General features: G+C 45.8%; 1 protein-coding gene across 7 annotated transcripts in view; it reads right to left on the reverse strand.

Moving 5' to 3' along the window:
- Positions 1 to 1641: 1641 nt before the first annotated feature.
- The window catches only part of FRMD6 (FERM domain containing 6), an 84684-nt gene continuing 64136 nt past the window's right edge, over positions 1642 to 22189 (reverse strand). For 5 of the 7 annotated variants that reach the window (XM_043515902.1, XM_043515901.1, XM_043515903.1 and 2 more), the window contains 7 exons: positions 18351 to 18416; positions 17218 to 17286; positions 14069 to 14243; positions 10757 to 11092; positions 9582 to 9713; positions 6459 to 6550; positions 1642 to 5329 (listed from right to left, as the gene is read on the reverse strand). In XM_043515902.1, the coding sequence (XP_043371837.1) occupies positions 5057 to 5329; positions 6459 to 6550; positions 9582 to 9713; positions 10757 to 11092; positions 14069 to 14243; positions 17218 to 17286; positions 18351 to 18416 (1143 nt within the window). In that variant the 3' untranslated portion in view covers positions 1642 to 5056. The remainder of the gene's footprint in view (positions 5330 to 6458; positions 6551 to 9581; positions 9714 to 10756; positions 11093 to 14068; positions 14244 to 17217; positions 17287 to 18350; positions 18417 to 22189) is intronic. The other 2 variants (XM_043515906.1, XM_043515904.1) reach the window with 2 other exon arrangements.

A 22189-nucleotide genomic window follows, 5' to 3' on the forward strand; every position in this document is an offset into this window, starting at 1 on the left:
GGGCGGGGGCTGCCCTCAGCCCTCCTCCTGCAGGTTTCACCGGAGGAGGATATGCCCGCTGGTGGAATCCCTAGGGAGTGTTCACACACGTGTTGGACAGGGCGCTGCTCTCCAATCCAGCGTGGTGTCCCGGCTGCTGCGGGGCACCCCTACCCTCACCCAGCACGGGTGCCGGAGGCTGTTCAAGGGGCATGGAGCATTGTTCTCAGTCTGTGGAAGAAAGGAGCGCACACACTAAAACAGAGGGATACAGACAGAGTGGGCGGGCCGTAGTTTAACCACTAGCCTGGGCCTCAGGAAGGCTCAAACCCCTGTTCTGTTGCCGGCATCTTGCATGACCTCGGGCAAGTCATTTGATTTAGGCCCAGCTTCTCATAGGTCTCTCAGCACCTAACTCCCATCCTGTCGACTTCGGCATCAATGTATCTTTGAGCATCTGGGCCTTAGCTGGTCTGTGCCTGTTTCCCTAGACAACGGGGATAATAGCTCTGCTCTCCTCGCGTGGAGAGGGGGAGTTGTGAGGATGACAGATGGTGAGGTGCTGAGACACTGTGGTAACGTGGCCAAGAACCACAGATAGCAATGACTGGGCCTATGGCTATCTGCCCCTTCTGAAGTGCTGACCTGACACATACATCTGGCGCTGTGGTGACCTCTACTTAAATTACCTTTGCTCTGGAGATATTTCTCTGTTCCTCAATCAAATGAGGGTACATCACATGACAACACACCTGCTACCCATAAGCCATCCCCCCACCCAGACATTATCTGATGCGATATGAGAACTTCAATAAATCATGCACCAGGAGTTCTCAGAACTGGCATAAGATGTTTGATTGGTTGAAATGTCATTTATGTTTAATCTAAAGGAACCTACCCACTCCCGCAGGTGTCAGAGCAGACAATCAGAATTAATGAAGAAGGAATCTGTAAGCCAAAGGAAATATCTACTCTAAGAAGCTCAACGTTACACAGATGTAACCAACCACCAAAGAATTTTGTAGAATTCACAGATTTTAAGGTTAGAAAGAGACCTCCTCTCATTTGATCTCCCGTGTATGACAGACTTGAGAATTTCACCATTACCCTCTATTGAGCCCAATAACTTGTGTTTGGTTAAAGCATCTCTTCCAGGAAGACATCCAATTTTGAAGACACCAAAGGACGGAGAATCTATCACTTCCCTTGTTCCAGTGGTTAATCACCCTCACCATTAAAAACGCTGGACCTTATTTCTAATTTGAATTTGTCTGGCTTTACCATTCAGGTGTTGGTTCTTGCTTTGCCTCTCTCTGCTAGATTACAGAACCCTTTAGAGCCCAATATCTTCATGGATTCCAAGGTCAGAAGGGACCATTGGGATCATCTAGTCTGATGTCCTGTATGACACCAGTTACAGAACTTTATTGATACCTTGTAATCAGGTCTCCTCTCTCTCTCTCTCACTCACTGACTGTAAGGCATTTTTTTGAGAACTCAATTTTTGTGGATCTTCTCGGCACCCTCTTCCATTTTTCAACATCCTTTTAAAAATATGGGCACCAAAACTGAATGCAGGATTCCAGTATTGGCCTCATCCGTTCTTGCATGAAGGATAATTTCTCTGCAATACTCATTGAAGAACTCACAAAACTTAACCAATTAGTTAAAACATTTTTTATATTGTCAAGACTCTCAGTAATGCAAACAACTGTAACTTTATTGTAATCTCTAACTGTACCATGAAAGGCACAAACTTCAATGTAACAAAATAATTCTGCTATGTTTTCACATGCACACTCCCTTTTTTGTATGGTCCTGACAGGAAGATCCTTTCACAGAAAGGATTATTTAGTTTGTGCATGCATATAGCTCATTATTGCAAATGTATCAGTGTAAATGTCAGAAGGCAACAGACACCAAATCCAGACGTTGACCATTTTGGGATTTCTAACCAATGCAGAATAAATAACTTTATATCATACAGCTTTCTAGTACCAAGCATAGAATACAAGATATTGCCTTTTCAACTGCCAGCACTCCGTATTACAAAGATCGATTTGCAACAAATTATGAGTATTATGACAAAAGCAATGACGTGTCTTGTTTTGGGTCAATGCTGTCTATTCATGTAAGTTAACTACTTGTGAATCCAAGTAGAACACAACTTGAGCAAAACCACCATGTCTGCAAAACCACATGAATGACTTCAGACTTTTTGGTTGGAGTATAAAGCAAAAGGCCCCGATCCTACAATTGGGTCCAGCTCAGCAGACCCTCATGGAGACCCATGAACAACTTTAGGGCTCTGCATGATTGCAAAAGGTCTTTCTTGTACTGACTGGATTGCAGGATCTGGACTGAAAGTAGCCTGCTTTCTCGACGGCATAAAGCACTATTTGCATAATTAATCCTTTAATTATATTCTTCCCCCTATATTTTAACAAAATAAATAACAAGAACAAATAGAGCTCATATCATGTTGGGGTCTCTTCAATGATATGGGTGCTTTACAATTTTCAGTTTGGCCAGGGTCATACCAACGCGCAGCACATACCATTTCAAGAAAAATGGGTTTGCCAACAATGAACGCGTGAAGATGAGTAGGAGGGAAACCTTACATATTGCACACCACAACTGGGGAATAAACGGACAGAGGAGCAGGTATTTTGTACAATCCTTTTGACCACAGAAACTTTGGCTTATCCAATCAGTTGGCAAGAAAAAAAAATCTGACATTGTGAATTCAGAATAATTTTTCTTTTCCATTTTTGACAGCTGAACTCCGATAACTGCAATGTGATATAGCTGTGTATATTATATATGTTGTATATACACTGTGTGCACGTATATATATATATATATATATGACTCAGCAGAGAGGGAAGAAACTCCAGCGCCAGCGAGGTGGACTTTTAAGGCTTGGAGACTTTGCACATGGCTGAGTTAGATCTAGTTTTGGCTTGTGCTGATGTGGAAGGGAAAACGGCTTTCAACTGATGCAGAACCTCTCCATTGCTAGCAAGAGAGATGCTCGGCACCAGGGATGGGCTAGAGGATAGCGGTGTGAGTCTAGCTCCGCAGCTAATCGGTGCATCTCCTATCATCTGCAGGAAGCAGGTGGCGGGTGATCCTATTGCACAGCACACTGCAGTGAGGTGCTGGGTGCCACTGAATACTGCCCCCTATTGATGCACCTGCATGCTTCACTGCTCACTCTCCCTGCACTGGCTAGACAGTCCATGGCAGCAATTGGCTATATATCTTACACACAATGCAAACACTAATGTTATTATATATAATGGGCAACATTCACTGGTATGTTCTGAATGCTCTCCCCCACTCTGACAACATAAAGCTGTCACAAACTTGGCAGCAGAGTGATGAAAAGTAGCCAGTGTTTATGGAAAACCTGGCCCATTTTCTAGCAAAAAAAAAAAAAAAATGTATCAGGCAGCAATGCTGCAATGTTCGTTATTTGCTCTATAATACTGTCTCCCATATAGCAATAACACTGATTACGTTGCCCTGTACCAAAAATCTAAAGTCCGGTTTGTTACCAGAAACACACCCGCATTTCTTATAAAAATATCACACTCCTTATTTATAAAATAACCATTTTGTTAAGAAAAGTTTCCAGTTAAAAATATGATATAATCAAAATATGGTAAACTATGGCTGTAAAATACTAAATCCTAATTAAAAATATTTATTTAAAAAGAGGCATTGTGCTGTAAATATTAGTTGCTGTAATGCTTTGCCCCATATTTACCGATTGTAAAATATCATGACACCTGTTCATGTTAATTTCATTAGGACACTCCATCTTGAAAGCTGCACCTGTTGCATTTCTGATAGAACATCTTCCTGCTTTCATCAGAACTATTTAAATGGTAAAGTATTTAATGATGCATGGAAAGCCTTATTTAAAAGAACAACAAAACTATGTTAACTGAAAACAATCATGCTAACAATGCAGTTGCATACATATTATTTGCAACAGGAAAGTATTTTTTCACCTTCCAGACAGTTAGTGTTTAGGGAAAAAAAAAATGATTGTCTATACGTATTATTAAAGGAAGGAAGCATATTCTTGGTATAAAAAGTATTTTAGAACAAAAATAAAAAGGGTCTATAAAGATCCAAACATATATAAACATATATATAATTTTATATATGTATATTATATATATTTAAGGTACTTTGGTCAGCAAACATTATTGCTACAGCATTATATGAGATCTGCTATTTTTCACTTTTCTTTAAAATAAAGAAGTGTAGAAGCTTTCTAAGTTCCCATGTAACATCAATCTGATTTTTGTAAACTTTACAAAATGCTGAACAAAAGCTCTGTGTGGAACTATATTCCAAAGTATATTTTTGGAAGAACTGGGATCACACAATAAGTCAACTGCAACTGAACTCACCGTTTTCCAAGGTATTATGAACATGCATAGAGTTTCTTGTCTAGTTATTGCTTAAATCTCATCTTCTTGATACTGGCATTTAGGATATTTACATTTCTTTGGCTTGACAGAACACAACGAAGAGACTGACATTTTCTTTTTAGCATCTACAGAAGCTAAAGCGATGGCTATACAACAAGAGGCAATGGCATCTTTTGGGGGGGGGGGGGGGAACCCTAAACAAAAAAAACCCAAAACCAAAAAAAGACAAACCCAGCCAGACTCGAGAGCTTTCCTGAGGCAGGAATAAGAACGTAGGATTATCTTTGATTGGGTTAAATAAAGAAATGATGTTGTGCTTCTCCAAACTGAAATAAGATCATCAGTATTTTGCACAAACTACTTCCAAACAAGAAAGAGAATTCCTCTCTCCCTCTGACTGATTAACCTAGACAGGGCTCGGTCATGCCACACAATCTCTATCCCTACTGCCTGGGTACTACTCAAAGTGCAACGGTAGCTAAGGCCTTGATTTGTAGTAGCAAAGGGCAAGGTGTGTAGGCGGAAGAAAAAACCATATGGCACCAGACACATTTCAAGGAAATATCAATAGATTTCAAGTCTTTCCAATAGTGCAGGTAGCCAGTCCAGCCACAATACAGCTATGGAGCTTAAACAACGAACTCTGGAACTTCATCATGGGTCAGATCCAAAGAGAAGTATTTGCTCGTTCTTTTGACTGGGAAACTGTCTTGGATATTGATACACTGCTGAGCCAAGCAGCTGTTACAATAGAGACCGTCTTCATCCAGTTCGTGGCCACAGCCAAACGTGTAGCTCTGGGCAGTGTCCGCTAGCTGCAAGAAGTCTTTTTGGTAAATCCGGATGTCATCCAGGCTTAAGCTGTGCCGGTCGGAGGAAGTCTTTGGTTTTCTGCAGGCGGTCTGTACAGAAAAGAAGATTACAGGAAGAGCATTAGCAGGCATCAGTTGTCAATCTAAAAATTACATCACTGATGCACCTGTATGGCAGTCAGACAGCGCCATTATGCACTTGATGGTCTTTGCTCACCCTAAACATAACTCTCCTGTTACATATACGGAGAGATGGTGAATGTGACCAGGGACTGAGGGAGAGATTTTTAAAGGCAAAAACCAGCAGTTAGGTGCCAAGTCAGCAAAATTAAGGAGTCAAATTCTGATCCTACTAAAAAGTCACTGGCAAAACCCCCATTGACTTCAGTAGGGTCAAGATCTCACTTTAGGTGTTTGGACCCATTATAAAGATAGGGGCCAGCTGTCCAATTCAAATCCAGATGTGGGGTTGGATTTCAAATAACCCCTAGATCTGCGATCTTGGTTTGAACCCATCTCTAGACAGTGATAACTTAGTCTGGTACAATCATTCAGGAGAGCAAACAAGTCAGATCCAGCATTGTGAGTTAGGGTATGTCTATTATGGAGCGGAAGGTGTAATTTCCAGTTCAAGCAGACATTCCTGTGGTAGCTACATCGCTGTGGTCCTTGGAATCGTCTCTGCAGACAAAGTGAAAGCAGGATATGGGTGATGCTGGGGTGTTAAGTGACATTGTTGGAGTCCATACTGCTGTATGTCTCTGGACAAAGGAAACTTTTCTGGGCATTGTAACACACCACCATTCGGGATCAAGATTAGTGATGAGTCACCTCAGAAGGGCTGTGGGTTTGGTTTGGATAAAGCACTGGGATACAGGGCTGATGTATTCCAATCTATGAAAGTCTTTGGGATCTGGAGATTTGATCTGATGTTCTTGTAAGATTTCTAGCATTCCCTGTTTCTGACATGGTGAGAAATGCAGTGGGAAAAGGCCCTCCCTGCTGTTTGCTTTCAAAAGGCCCAGGTTTGCAAAAAGGAAATAATGTTTTTTCACCCCCAAAAGCTAAAATTTACCCAAACTCTCAGAAATCCCATACGAGTTTGGAGCAAGGTACTGGACAGCTTCCCCCCCGTCCAGATTAGACATGGAAAAACCAATCAAGACACATCATTTGCTTTAGATCTAGCCATATGTCTGAAGTCTCAATGCATGCATACCTGAGGCAACGAGTCGCTGCTTTGACCACGAAGTCTGACCACTGTTTCTGAAGAGCTGGATGTGGATGAGCTCACTTCCTTTACGATTAACCCTGAATTAGGAAACAAGGAAAGAAACAGATCTAAAGTCTGGAGTGATTTAGAGTCACCTTCTGGGTTGCTAGGATATGTTGCTCCCTGGTTAAGTTACCTTACGGAAGCCACATTTAAAATTGCACAGATGAAATACTCGGTATCAACATTTTGTCACATCAAAAGAGATCCTCTTTAGTTACTCGGGGCCAGATTCATAAATTAATCTAGAGGGAGTCCGCATTGGTGTCTCTTCAACATGTATGTTACGCCAATTTAGCCTCCCTCAGGCACACAAGACCAAATTCAGAGATGCTGAGTATATTAGATTCCTTTACATTAATCTTGCACTCCTCTGCTTACACACATGACGTCACTGTGTATGTAGGTCCAAGCAATTGTAAGTTACACATTAAAAGGCCACAAGAAAGATGCAAGAAGCTGAGGTTTTCCCCACCCCATTTTAACTTGCGTCTTTCTCCAGCTCCTCAGCAGATATGACTCCCATCAGCGGAGCAGAGAGGATTTCAGAAGCACGTGGAGAAACTAAGTATAAAGAGTTCACGATATTCCCTGCCTCCGAATTTGGCTCCTTGAGTTGCTTCTCTACACACAGTCGAAAGCTGAGATAATTGAAACTGAGTCTGTTTCTTTTAATAAACTCCTATGCAAAACATAAAGCCAATTTCTGATTATTCCTGAAGTAAGAAAATAAAGGAATGAACCTCTGTATCTCTGGCACTATACTGATGCTCCAACGGAGCCCCAAGGCGAAGGGTTCCACTGAGGAGTTTTGTCATGGACTTCAGCGAGGCCAGGATTCCTCCTATGGTTTACAGGTGGCCTGCGACTGAGGGAGAAAACTGGGATGACAATGCCAGGAGACTCCATCAGAGCTTCACTGATTTACACCTGCTCAGGATCTGGCCCTATACGTTTGTATGCTGATGGGCTAACGGTGTTCACGTTACAGGGCTGGAACTACAAACTTCAGTCCACAGTTTTCTCACCTTAAGAATGCATCAGGTGTTATTGTAACCATTACAGCTATCTAATCTTTAGCAGTTATAACCCTCCCATAAATCTCCTGCACCCAGTGAGAAGCTGAAATGTCGTTAGTACTTAGGAATAGGAATTTCTCCTTTTCTAGGCGTGCCGCAAAAATCTGAAGTACAAATCCCAACACGCCTGGGTTAGGGCCCCAGTGCATAGTGGCAGTTCACTGACAGTCTCTCTAGAGGGCAGGGTGGTCTTCATCTGACAAAGTGCTGATGAAAGAATGGTGAAGTTGACAGAGGAGAAGTGCTGAAGTGTTCCTGTCCTTTGAGTGAAGATGGGAAAGGAAGCGAGATCAAGAAAAGAAACTATGAAAATGGAGACAAAATGTCTTAAGTATCTTCATTTGGAGTGAAGGCCAAAATGGCAAAGCCACCATGCAGATCAGTTTAACAGCACCGTTTACGAGAGGTTTTACTTTCCAACCAGATGAAAGAAGAAAGGGCACTGTGTAAAGATAGTTAGAACTGGTGCTAGTAATTCTGAAAGTAACTGAATTCGTTTTTAATCTCTCACAAATTAATAGACTAAACGGATATTTAGAAACAGATCACAATTTTGTCTGACAAGGTTTCACCCGTGATTGTTACAAGCAACACCTACAGTTGCTATAGCTACAAGAGACTAGAGAAAGAGATGATTGCTCTCTGTTTTTTCCAGTTTGTGCCTTTAGTGGCCTTGTGCAGAGTCAGTTTCACCATTTCCCCTGGATAGTCAGTAAATCTCCGTTCAATTGTGGGCCTGTCACCTAGCAACAAAGGAGTGAAAACCCCATTTAATAAAAGGAAAATGGGATTGCAGAATGACAGCGATTGCCAGAGGCCTTCCAGGGCAGGTGCAGAGCCTGCATCTTCTTCCAACTTATTTCTGAAAAGGTCTGGATTTCAAGTCGATGGTGTCCTTCAAAATGGGAATGGATCACAGAAAAGTAAAATCCTCCAAACAAATAGCCTTTGGCTCAACTGATTACATCACCTAAGAACCCGTTTTACATAAGTAAATGGGTCAGATTTTCCATAACTCCGGACATGTGCATCTGCACAACTATTTGCGACTGCACCATGGTAAAGTGCATGCTCATATAGACAGGATCTGCATGTGATTACTGAAATTACACATGCAATCGGGAAACTGTGCATGAAACAGAGCTGGGCAAGCGCACATTTCAGGTTCTGAGGATATGACATGTTTTGTTCCTCAACTCTGGGACTCAAGAAAAACAATTGGGACCCTCTGTTGGGCCAAATTCTGCATCGTGTAAGTGGGCTAAACTTCCAATAGCTCCAAAGGAGAGAGAGATGCTTATACTAGGACTGAATTTGGCTCAGTATGTCTATTTTTACTCTATATAAAATTCACCTGTGTGCATAAAGCTTTATTTGGAGGGATTAGGTGGGACTGAAGTGATATGGTATGTAGACTTTCTGCCGGCCCCCTGCAAAGAGGTGAATTTCATCCTAGATGTACTGATAAAAAGGTATGTATATTACAAGCTACCGAAGTAAAATGTGCTTTTAAGATCCTCCCACTCCTCGCAATCCCTTATCTTAAAGCATCACCATGGTTTCCAGTACACATTCATCTGATCTTTAGTTTGACCCATTGCTACTGTGCAAACTCTTCGTTGCTGGTCCCTTGAGTGGTTGCCTTAGGCAAGTTTCACTTGACTCAAAATTAAAACTGGCATTTGCACCATTGAACCCAATGCTGCCCCAGAAACAAAAGAAGATGAAGGGAGCTGGAAATCCTGCTATTGACCCCCTTCCCCAAAAGCAATCTAGTAGACTGTCCCACTTTGTGCTTTTATCTCACACCTGAAAAAATTCATGGGGATCTGACCTCCTGAAAAATCTGACTCCAGGTCTGTTGTGGCATTTGTCAAGATGACCCTTTTTTGTCTTGCTTCTCATCCCCAGCACTTCCACCTATATGCTCTTAGTGATTTCACCCACCATCATAGAAAGCAAGGTCAGGCATTTCCCTGTGGCATTTTACCTGAGTGTCCGTTAGACTTCCGTGATGTCAGCATATCCTCAGTGATGTAGATACACATGTCTGGGCTAACCTCGAGGGGCGACTTATTTGTCTGCTCCAGCTCTCGGGGGTCATCCACCAGCATTTCTATTTCTGAAGCAGAAGAGGAAGAAAAGATGAATTATTTTCTAACATGGAAAGAGTGCCAGAAAAAAAATCCAGAGGCTCTCTGCGCTATACAATGGTTTGTCCCTACTGGCCAGCAGCTGCCGCATAAAGACAATTCTTGAGTCCTAAAAAGCAGCACTGAATGCCAATCACGACTGCAGAAATGCTTGAGAAAATGATAATCTATTATGTGTGTTACGGTAGCACCTATAGATCTAAGCCACACGGTTGCTAGGTGCTGCACTAATGAGCTGAGGGTACATCCACAGAGCAACTGGGAGGTGTTGTTCCTAGCCCGGGTAGACAGACCCACACTAGCTCAGCTCAAGCTAGCGTGCTAAAAAAAGCAGCGTGACCGCTGTGGTACGGGCGGTCACAAGTCCAAGCTTGCCCAATGGCCTGGATTTAAGCTCTGGTGGCTAGCCCGGGCTACTGCCTGTGCCACAATGTCCACACTGCTGTTTTTAGTGCACTAGTTTGCTCCCCTCTAGTGTGCGTCTACCCCCCTCTAAGCTCCAGTACCGACAGACTCCCAGGGGCCCAATCACCCACATCGTGATGCTGGAAAGGGGATGTCTGGGGTGATACGCAGGGGGAAATCATTTGCCTCCTGGCTGTCTTTGGCCAGCACTCCATCCTACCAGCAATATTCAGCACCATGACTGCTTCTGACTGGATGCTGCGATGCAACAGTGAGGCTCAGGATTCTCACAGCACAGCCCTGATTCTTTCCCCAGGTGTCTCTAGCATCCTCCCGAGCGATTTCAGGCTAGGGTACTAGACTGATGAGGACAAGCCTCTTGGAGCAGGTACAACACTGAAAGCATTTTCACTGCCAGCAGCACTGATATATCGGTCTAACCTAGAAATCTATTCTTTCCTACGCACAGCCAATTTCAGAGGCTCAGCTGTGCACAGGTGGAACGCAATAACCCTGATGGTTTGGTGTCAGATCTATTACAACTCAGCAGCCAGCGAGACAGACTGCAGAGAGTGCTCGTGGAACGGAAGCCATCCGCTCGGCTTACCATCATCCTGAGAGTCCTCCTCCAGCCGGTCCTTCCCACCGCTCTCCACCCCGGAGGTGTGGGAGCTGCCGTGGCTGGTCATGGAGCTGCAGGTTTTCAGTTTGCGGTGCACAGCGGTGCCCAAGAAGACGTCCTCCGGCCCCAGCTCCCTGGGCTTGGTGTCCGCCTCGATGCCGGAGGTGTGGGAGCTGCTATGGCTGGTCGTGGAGTGCCGCGAGAGGCGCTTGTGCTTGGCGCTGCCCGCGCTGCTCCCGCTGGCTCGGGAGCGTTTCTCCAGCTGGTCCATGTCCAGGTCCACGGTGTCGCTGATGTAAGACTCCCGGTACTGCTTCTTCTCTGCAAGGCAAGCCAGCAGCATGGTCACTCCCCCATGGGAGCCTGGTGGGCTGCGAGGGGTGCCAACGTACCTGGGATGCGTACTGACTCTGGGCCAGATTGGGCCTGGGGACAAGAAGCTGCTTGTCCCCTCTCCTCCCCACCCCGTGTTTCCTGCCTTTGGGCAGCTGCTAGGCAACCCTGCAGTCCCTGTGCTGTCAGCGGTGCGGGGACAGGCCCTCCCCAGCATCCCAGAAGACAGGGCCATGGCCCTCAGAGCAACTGGCTGAGCTCACAAGGGGGGACCAGCTGCCCCGCGGGCACGATGGCAGGGGCACTCCCTCCCCAGGTTGGATTCGGACACCCCTTTCTCTCCCTCCCCCCACAAGGGGGTGCACAGCCCCAACCCCGGCAGGGCCTGAACCCTCCCTGGTAGTTATAGATGCCTTGGGTCAGGCAGTGCAAGGGAGCACTGACACTGCTCTCTCCCAGCACCCCTGGGGCTGACTATCCCCACAGAGGGGGCCAGGAGAGGGAGATGGAGCCAGAACCAGCCCCACCCCCAGCCTGTGAAATACCAGCTACACAGGACCATGCAGGGTGCACCCTCCCCTGTAATCCCAGGACCCTGATGCACAATCCCACCCTGCAGCGCATTAAGGACCAGTCAGGCCTTATTGATGCAGTGCCGCTATCTAATTATGGTTGTGTTTATCACAGCACAGGGCCTCCTCCTGACTGCTCCGATGGCCAGGGGCCTTATCAGTAGGCCAGCATCTGCCTCCGGCGTGGTTATCGTCCAGCCTGTTCTGCTGATGCTCAGCCCACACAAACAACGGCGTGCAGATTTCCCGCAGGGAACACATTCCTGATCTAAGTGAGCTGCAGGCCGCGTCCGGCCAGGTTCTGATTGGGAACACGCTGCACAACACGGGTCCCCAGACAGCCCCTCGGGTGGAGGTGGAAGGGATTTCTAGTGGCATCACAGTGTGCCAGGGTAAATTCAAACCATTCACGCAGACATGACTTCAGATTGGGGAAACTGAAGGCAGGCTAAGTTTCAGGGCGAAGCCTGGCTCCTTGCCTGGCTGCCTTTCACTGGAAAAAGCGGCACGGCAGGCCAGAGGCCGAGTGCACTGGGGAATTTGGGCCGAGACACAAGGAGATCAGTTGCCCTTCTCATGCTGGAACTGATAACATGACTGTGCCCTGCCAACGCTATCTGCTGAACAGCAAAGGCTCATGCACTTCTACACACAGCTCTCTGCAATTTGGTCCCAGTGCTGGCAAACAGCATGGAGTCCAGGGAAACAGCTCTGGGCACTCAACGGTGCTGGGGGGGGGGGCCTGAATCTCCAGCCCCAATCTGTCTGTCTGCTGTGCTAGCCGGCCAGCGTCACCCCCACGGGGTATAGTGGGGCAGTAGCTCTGATCCCCCACCATAACCCACGGCTTGGGGACTCGCATGACCCACACTGCAAATCCCCACTGGCTATGCCACCTGCACTCTCCCAGCCTACTCTCAGGCTCTGCCTCCACGCTCTCCTAGACTGTGCCCATCACCATGGTGTCTGATCTCCGTTGTGGGGCTTGACTCCTTGGTGTGATGTGGCTCTGGATTCCCTCTGCACTTCCTAGCCCTGCAGCACCATGGGGAGATGGCATTTCTGCCTGCTTTTGGCCCTCACACAGCCACAGGGAGGGGTTTGCCCCTTTGATAGTAACAGTCGGGGCTGAAACTTCCCCTGACTTCAAGAGCACCAGGAGGTGGGGAGCTGCCCGTCCCAGCAGCCCACAGTCCAAATCCCTCCTCCCAGCATGGGTGGGAACTTGTTCAGAAAGCTGCACACACAAACCGTATGGCGTGTGAGCCAGAGTGGGAAACCACAGGAGCAAGGCAAGCAGGACCTGCTCATGTCTAGAGCGTGCTAAGAAGCATGGGTGCTGGAGGAGCAGACACTGCGGCCCGGCACAGATGGCAGTGCCACCACGCCAATTCAGGGGTGTGTGTGTGGCTTTCTTGTCAGTTTTACGCAATTGCCTCCAAGGCTTGCCGTGAGGAATTGGTTTATTTCAAGGGTTTTTTTTTTTTTTTTAAAAACATTCCTGTCTGTAAAACGCATTGGCTCTTTGGGGGGAGGACTCAGTCCTGTCAGCCCAGGGCAGAAATCACCGCGCTACAGGGGCTGTAGAGATGAGAGGGGCCTGAGAAGCTGGAAACAAGCTGCACCACAGCCAGCAGCAACAGGCCACAGCGTGTCTGGGTGCTAACAGCGGGACAGATCTAACACGCCCGGGAGGAGGGTGCACAGAGAGACTCCCTCCAGTCCCCTGCAGCAGCGTCCTCAGCTGGAAACAGCTCGGCTCCAAGGCTCTGACACGAATCCTTGCTAGAGGCCCCAGGGGACGAAACTGCAGCCACGGGCAGCAGGAGAGCTGGTCAGAAAGGGTCCGAGGAAACACTGTTCTCATTGCCATTTGCCAGTTCAGGGAAATGAGAATGTGTCTCATATGTGGTCCGATTTCTCCCAAGAACCCACTGAAACCCTGCCAGCTGGAATGCCGCAGGGCTGGGGACCCCAGGGCTTCCAGGGTCTGCGGCTCTGGGTCACCTTTGGGCCTGCACACCAGGCAGACTGCCTCGGGGCTGGTGGGGGGGTCTCCGGGCTCTGGGCCTGTCCACCATGCAGACTGCCCCGGGGCTTGGGGGGTCTCTGGGCTCTGGGCCTGCCCACCAGGTGAACTGTCCTGAGGCTGGGGGGAGGGGGATGGCTCTGGGCCTACCACGGGGGGCTCCATCCACTTTCATGGAGAATTTTGAAATTCTTGGTTTCCCTCCATGACCTGGAATAGCCTTTCTCCTCCCAGCTCTAGACAGCAGCTCAAGCCAGATGAGAGGTTGCAGCTCCACTGTTCAGTCAGACTGTTGTAGGCTGTGGGGGAGGAAGGGGGGAGCAGTAAAACACAGTATAGCCTGATTAAAAAACAGCCGAGTACCTTCATTCTCCTCAAGTTTCCTGACATGCCGCAGGATCGGCTGCAGATTCATGTAGAGGCGATGGCTATTGCTGAGAAGCTGCAGGAGGTGCCTGGAGCGCATGGGACAGCCCGTATAGTAGATGAGTTTCCTGGCCGATGGCAAACCATCTGGCAAAATCTCAAATTTCTTACCCTGTGTGGAGCAAGGAGGAAATATCAGGATCTGCACTGCAAAGGTTTGTAAAGGGAGACGTCCAGCCCAGAAGACAGAGACCAATTACTCTGTGCCTTGTGAAAGGAAAGGGAGCTTTGCGGAAATGGTGGAAGTTTGTTCTATTTAAGAAGACTCCTTGAAGTTACTAGCAGAATAATCAGTTACCCCAGGTCACATTGTCTTTGAAATGCAGTGAGACAAACATAGGAAACAAACACTGTTTGCTCTGCATTACACAATACTGCCAAAATCCATGCCCAGTGTCAGGGCTGGCAGGTTCCCACAACAAGACCGGGCAAGAGTTAATTATTCAATTTCACAGGGGGGAAAGTAGTAAGTGCATGAGACACTTCAGCAGGAGAACAAACAGATGTATTTACACAATTTAATACACAAACGATGCTTAACGCACCTGTGTCAGGCAGGAGGTTAGACAAGAGGATTATAATGGTCTTTTCTGGGTTTAACATCTATGTATCTTTCTAGCACCAACTCTTTGGTGCTCTCTTTGGTGTGACTGAGAGCTTTGCCAGTGATTCCAATAAGAGTGGGCCCTGGTTTAACAAGTTCCCAACCTGTACATTCTATTTGATGCTTTAGCTGTAATGATTTAAAGGAAATAAACAACAACAGATGAGTTACTCTGGATGAATTATTTCCCCCTTTGCTAAGACCATAAGAACAGCCATACTGGGTCAGGCCAATGGTCCATCTAGCCCACGATCCTGTCTTCCGACAGGGGTCAATGCCAGGTGCTTCACAGAGAATAACAGAACAGGCAGTCAAGTGATCCATCCCGTCGCCCACTCCCAACTTCTGGCAAACAGGGGCTAGGGACACTCAGGGCATGGGGTTGTATCCCTGCCCATCTTGGCTAATAGCCATTGATGGACCTATCCTCCAGGAATGTATCTAGTTTTTTAGAACCCTGTTACAGTTTTGGCCTTCATAACATCTCCTGGCAATGAGTTCCACAGGTTGACTGTACATTGTATTGACTTTATGATGCTCACATTTAAATACCCAGCAACCAGGCAACTCGATGGATTGGAAGAGATTCTAGCAAATTTTCAGGAAATCAGAGTTTCTAAAACTGCTTTCGTACCTGTACCATTATGGGGAAAAAATCAAACCAGGACTGTTCATATTGATTTTCCTCACAGCAACATTTTGTTATTGCTTTCCAATTCAAAATGAGTTCACTTGAGATTTAGCTTCTTGCTGTTGCTAGGTCTAGAGTGCAGAGTGCGGGGGTGTGCTTAAAAAAAAAAAAAAAAAAAACCAAGAGGCTAAAGGAAACAGACTTTTCCCAATCAGATGCAGAGTGTATCTATGATCTTAGAGCTTAATAAAAGGTATGAAGGTCTTTGCAGGCTATTGTGTTTCCATGAAGCAGTATTCCTCAAAAATGTATCTGGGCAAAACTGTCAAAAGTAGCTAGTGATTTGGAGTTTCTCAGGGTTTAGGTGCCAAACTGTGACTGTAAAGAGCCTGTTTTTCAGCAATGCTGAGCACCCGGCCTCTGAACATTTTGGACATTGTGAACACAAAACCCTAAGTCTAAAATATTCAGGACTCCCACCCAGCTCAGCCAGCTCCTTCATGGCTTGGAAACTATTGTTGCAACCCCATCAGTTAACAACCCAGCTTGTAGTCTCATATCCCTGTCCTAAGAGCACTGTAACATTTGCCTTTTTCTGTACCAGGTTCTGATACACTGGTATATACAGGGAGTAATTCCACTGTTTTCAGGTTTTTGAAAGGGGTTGTCTTCAATGTTGTTACATGTATGTAACAGAGATCAGAATCTGGCTATATGACAGTCACAGATTTGTAAGATATACAGTTAAGTACAAAGCTGACTGCGAGGAGTTACAAAGGGATCTCATAAAACTGGTTGACTGGGCAACACAATGGCAGATGAAATTCAATGTTGATAAATGCAAAGCAAAGCACATTGGAAAACATAATCCCAGCTATACATATAAAATGATGGCATCTAAAGGAGCTGTTGCCACTCACAAAAGATCTTGGAGTCATTGCAGACAGTTCAGTGAAAACATCTGCTCAATCTGCAGTGGCAGTCAAAAAAGTTAACAGAATGCTAGGAACCATTAGGAAAGGGATGGATAATAAGACAAACTGTCATAATGACACTATATAAGTCCACAGTACGCCCACACTTTGAATGCAGCGTGCAATTCTGGTTGCCCCATTTAAAAAAAAAAAAAAAAAAAGATACATTTGAATTGGAAACGGTACAGAAAAGGGAAGCAAAAATGATTAGGGGGCACAGAACAGCTTCCAGATGAGGAGAGATTAGAAAGACCAGGACTGGTCATCTTGGAAAAGAGATGACAAAAGGTGGATATGCAGAGGTCTATACAATCATGACTGGCGTGGAGAAAATGACTAGGGGAGTGTTATATACCCCTTCACATACCGCAAGGACCAGGGGTCAGCCAATGAAATTTATAGACAGCAGATTTAAAACAAACAAAAGGAAGTATTTTTTCACATAACGCACAGCCAACCTGTGGAACTCATTGCCAGGGGATGTTGTAAAGGCCAAAAGTATAACCGGGCTCAAAAAAGAATTAGGTAAGTTCATGGGGGACAGGTCCATCAATGGCTATCAGCCAAGATGATCAGGGACACAACCCCATGCTCAGTGTCCTAAACCTTTGACTGCCAGAAGCAGGGAGTGGATGACAGAAGATGGATCACTTGATAAATACCCCTGCTCCGTGCATTCCCTCTGAAGCATCAGGCATTGGCTGCTGTCGGAAGACAGGATACTGGGCCAGATGGACTATTGATCTGACCCACTATGGCCATTCTAATGTTCTTACAGGCAGTTTGCAGGTCAATGGAAAGCTGATGAAAGATAGAAAGAAACATCACTGTTAAAGAAAGATCATATGTTACGAACCCCTGATTGTTCTGTACTCACCACAAATACAAGTTTTCCCACATTTGTCCAGGGGAAGTCATAAAGCAACTGTCTGTCTTCATCTAAATTCTGAGAAACAAATTGCACACAGAGAATGGGGTTTAGGAATCCTGAGACAGATTCATTACTTTTACTGACTTATGAACAAGCTGAAACACAGCTGACGTCGTCTTTCACCCAGCACGTTCAAATTTTGAAGCACTGTCCTATAAGGACTCTAGTGTAGACATGGCTTAAGTTTCATGAAGCCATCCAAAGGATAAAATTCTCCGTGATGCACATAGGTTATTCTGCATTCATTCATTGCCTGCCAATCCCAATGACATTAATGAAAACTCAGCCTCTGGAATGCATGCAGAATATCCAACACAGATCCAAAGTGCAGCTCAGAGAAGAGGATTCTGCTGAATGACTTTTCTGTAGGTGACATCTCGCAGAGTCAAAGCAATTAATAATATTTGCACTCTTTAGCAATTTGCTCAAGAAGACGTTTGTCTGTGCAAATCCAAGTGCTGCAATACACTGTAAATTGTTTATGATACTACTGGCGTGCGCGTATCTTGCAGGTCTCCCTCCGTGTTACAGATCTCAGCTAGGGAGCTGAGACTCTTTAGTTATCATAGAATATCAGGGTTGGAAGGGACCTCAGGAGATCATCTAGTCCAACCCCCTGCTCAAAGCAGGACCAATCCCCAATTTTTGCCCCGATCCCTAAATGGCCCCCTCAAGAATTGAACTCACAACCCTGGGTTTTATGCTGTTGACTCTGGAAATTCCCCAGTTCAATCCTTGGTGCACTGGCTAGCAGTTTAGCACATTTCTAGCACAGTTAGTGTCTTACGGTTAATTTTTACTAGATGATAGACCCAAACAGTGATTGTTGAATTTCAAAAGTATTTGAGAAACTTCTGATTTTAAAAGAAATGATTAAAAAATAAGCAGGAGTCAAAATGGCCAACTTCCACTGGTGAAGCAAAAGCCATTAATTCTTGACCATGAAACCTGAGGTCATCAGGTGAGGAAAATGTATCACTATTTTCATTTCAGACAACCTGATTTCAGTGAGAATTGCTCAAGATACGAGAGCATAAATGAGAGCAAAAGTTGGCTGATGGATACATTTAGCTACGTACCTGAAAGATCTGTATGCCCCGTGTTGTCAACCCAAGGGTTAATGAGGCTTCGATTTCCCTTTTGTCCTAAAAAATCCACAGTGCTTTTAGTAAATAATTTTCAATATAAAGTAAACATCATACAGTAGAACCCTGAAGAGAAGAAGGACAATAGCTGAGGCTGTCATTTTGTGGGAAATAACTGGAGCATTATGCTGTTTAATAATAGCATGTGGATGGCTCATGCTTCTTGGATACAGTACGTAAAAAGGATACGAGTCTGCGTTACTGGGCACCCACCGCTCCTCCCGACTGCAACTGGAGTTGCAGGTGCTCGGCATGTCTGAACAATCAGGCCCATACAGATATAAATAAAAGCATAGCACTATCAAACAAATGTGAGAAAGAGAGAGAGATTTTACATATCATAGAATCTCAGGGTTGGAAGGGACCTCAGGAGGTCATCTAGTCCAACCCCCTGCTCAAAGCAGAACCAATCCCCAACTAAATCATCCCAGCCAGGGCTTTGTCAAGCCTGACTTTAAAAACTTCTGAGGAAGGAGATTCCACCACCTCCCTAGGTAACCCATTCCAGTGCTTCACCACCCTCCTAGTGAAAAAGTTCTTCCTAATATCCAACCTAAACCTCCCCCACTGCAACTTGAGACCATTACTCCTTGTTCTGTCATCTGCTACCACTGAGAACAGTCTAGATCCATCCTCTTTGGAATCCCCTTTCAGGTAGTTGAAAGCAGCTATCAAATCCCCCTTCATTCTTCTCTTCCACAAACTAAACAATCCCAGTTTCCACAGCCTCCCCTCATAAGTCATGCGTTCCAGTCCCCTAATCATTTTTGTTGCCCTCCGCTGGACTCTTTCCAATATTTCCACATCCTTCTTGTAGTGTGAGGCCCAAAACTGGACACAGTACTCCAGATGAGGCCTCATCAACGTCCAATAGAGGGGAAAGATCACGTCCCTCTATCTGCTGACAATGACCCTACTTATACAGCCCAAAATGCCATTGGCCTTCTTGGCAACAAGGGCACAGTGTTGACTCATATCCAGCTTCTTGTCCACTGTAACCCTTAGGTCCTTTTCTGCCGATCTGCTGCCGAGCCATTCGATCCCTAGTCTGTAGCGGTGCATGGGATTCTTCTGTCCTAAGTGCAAGGCTCTGCACTTGTCCTTGTTGAACCCCATCCGATTTCTTTTGGCCAAATCCTCTAATTTGTCTAGGGCCCTCTGTATCCTATCCCTACCCTCCAGCGTATCTACCTCTCCTCCCAGTTTAGTGTCATCTGCAAACTTGCTGAGGGTGCAATCCACACCATCCTCCAGATCATTTATGAAGATATTGAACAAAACCGGCCCCAGGACCGACCCTTGGGGCACTCCACTTGGTACCGGCTGCCAACTAGACATGGAGCCATTGATCACTACCCGTTGAGCCCGACAATCTAGCCAACTTTCTATCCACCTTATAGTCCATTCATCTAGCCCATACTTCTTTAACTTGCTGGCAAGAAAACTGTGGGAGACCGTGTCAAAAGCTTTGCTAAAGTCAAGGAATAACACGTCCACTGCTTTCCTCTCATCCACAGAGCCAGTTATCTCGTCATAGAAGGCAATTAGATTAGTGAGGCATGACTTGCCCTTGGTGAATCCATGCTGACTGTTCCTGATCACTTTCCTCTCCTCTAAGTGCTTCAGAATTGATTCCTTGAGGACCTGCTCCATGATTTTTCCAGGGACTGAGGTGAGGCTGACTGGCCTGTTGTTCTCAGGATCCTCCTCCTTCCCTTTTTTAAAGATAGGCACAACATTAGCCTTTTTCCAGTTGTCCGGGACTTCCCCCATCGCCATGAGTTTTCAAAGATAATGGCTAATGGCTCTGCAATCACATCTGCCAACTCCTTTAGCACTCTCGGATGCAGCGCATCCGGCCCAATGGACTTGTGCTCGTCTAGATTTTCTAAATAGTCCCGAACCACTTCTTTCTCCACAGAGGGCTGGTCACCTCCTCTCCATGCTGTGCTGCCCAGTGCAGCAGTCTGGGAGCTGATCTTGATCATGAAGACAGAGGCAAAAAAAGCATTGAGTACATTAGCTTTTTCCACATCCTCTGTCACTAGGTTGCCTCCCTCATTCAGTAAGGGGCCCACACTTTCCTTGACTTTCTTCTTGTTGCTAACATACCTGAAGAAACCCTTCTCATTACTCTTGTTAAACAACATGGTCTAGAATTGGTCTCACACACACACACACACACACACACACACACACACACTTACTTTTAACATTGCTGTAATTCTCAGATACAGGCATGAGAACCCCCATCAAGTATTCCATTACACTTCCTGTCAAAGCCACCTAAACATTTTCTAGTTTCAATTTCTATAGCAATATATTAAGCCCAACTCCTCTGCATTTCCGAACCAACACTTTTGCATTCTCATTTACTACCAGGAAAGATTTTGAAACCTGGAGACAAAGATCGCACAACTTCCCGTATCATTTAAGCCTACTGCATCTGTTCCAAATACTGGATGTGTTTGAAAGATCTACAGTAAATAAATCTCCTCCTACTGCATAGGTATCTTCTCTAATCGCTTCCATCTGCTGTGCCGTAACAACACAATCTCAAATGTTCTATACTAGATGTTATCTCATTAAAAATGCACATCAATTGCTGGGTTTATTTGAAGCACTTTATGGAAATAAATCTAAGCAAACTTCTTAACTCAGACCCCCAAAAACAGGACTCACAGAAAAGTGACAGGTTTCAGAGTAGCAGCCGTGTTAGTCTGTATTCGCAAAAAGAAAAGGAGTACTTGTGGCACCTTAGAGACTAAGGTGCCACAAGTACTCCTTTTCTTTTTGAGAAAAGTGACAGAAATTAAAGACAGTCCTGGAAGAGGGGCCGTAAAAACCTTTAGGTTTCTGCAGAAGATGTTTTAAGAGAGGAGCTCAATTGTCTTTATTTTTAAAGATGATCCATTTTCTGATGTTTAGACAAAAACGTAAGAGGGAAGGAGAGCATGCAGAGGCAGGGCTGGAAACGCCTCGGATGCACGTTAACCCTGGACATTCAAGACACATTAGGCATTATCCATCCAGGCAAACACCCGTGTTGGAAGGTGAGTGATGTCATTACTGGGCATCATCCGTAAGGGTGTCACAAAGACCGTGGCTTGAGAATAGATACTGTTACAGGCATCCAGGGCTGGAGCATGACTTTACAATGTGCCCTGTGTAAGGGCTGGCGTATCACTGTAGTGCCCCAGGAGTAGACCGAGATATTGGGATCCTCCGTGGCTCCCTTTTGCTGTGGTGGGAGGAGCAAGTTACCCCTCCTAACCCCCTTTCACCTGGCCAGCTATTCTGGTCAGTGAGTATGGATGGAAGGGGTTGGGGGGGCCCTCCTCTCAGCTTACTTGTACCCAACAGGGGGTACCAGGTGAGTAGCCAGAAGTCACTATCTTAGCGGAGGAGGAATGGGAATGGCAGGGTGGTGAGGATCCAGCCCTAAGGCAAAAATCAGGTAATCACCACACCCATGTGTCTGAGTGCGAAAGTAAGAGGCTCCAGATGTGAGTTTGCCCCAAACACGGAGCCATCCCTACCATTCTGAACGGAGGATTTGAGATTCATTAAAGAGATGGGTATTTGGGAAGGGTTTTCCCCCCCTCCCACAACCCCCAACATTCACATGGCAAAGCCAAAACCAGGCATGTAACAATGCATAATCGGGGCCATTATTTCAAATGCTCCAGCGATTGACACATACTGAATCCTCTTACAGGCAGGAGAATGCTGACGAGAGGAGAACTGCCCCCAAGAACCCATCGTTGGAGAAA

The sequence above is a fragment of the Dermochelys coriacea genome, chromosome 6 (genome assembly GCF_009764565.3).
Source record: "Dermochelys coriacea isolate rDerCor1 chromosome 6, rDerCor1.pri.v4, whole genome shotgun sequence".
Classification (NCBI taxonomy): domain Eukaryota; kingdom Metazoa; phylum Chordata; order Testudines; family Dermochelyidae; genus Dermochelys; species Dermochelys coriacea.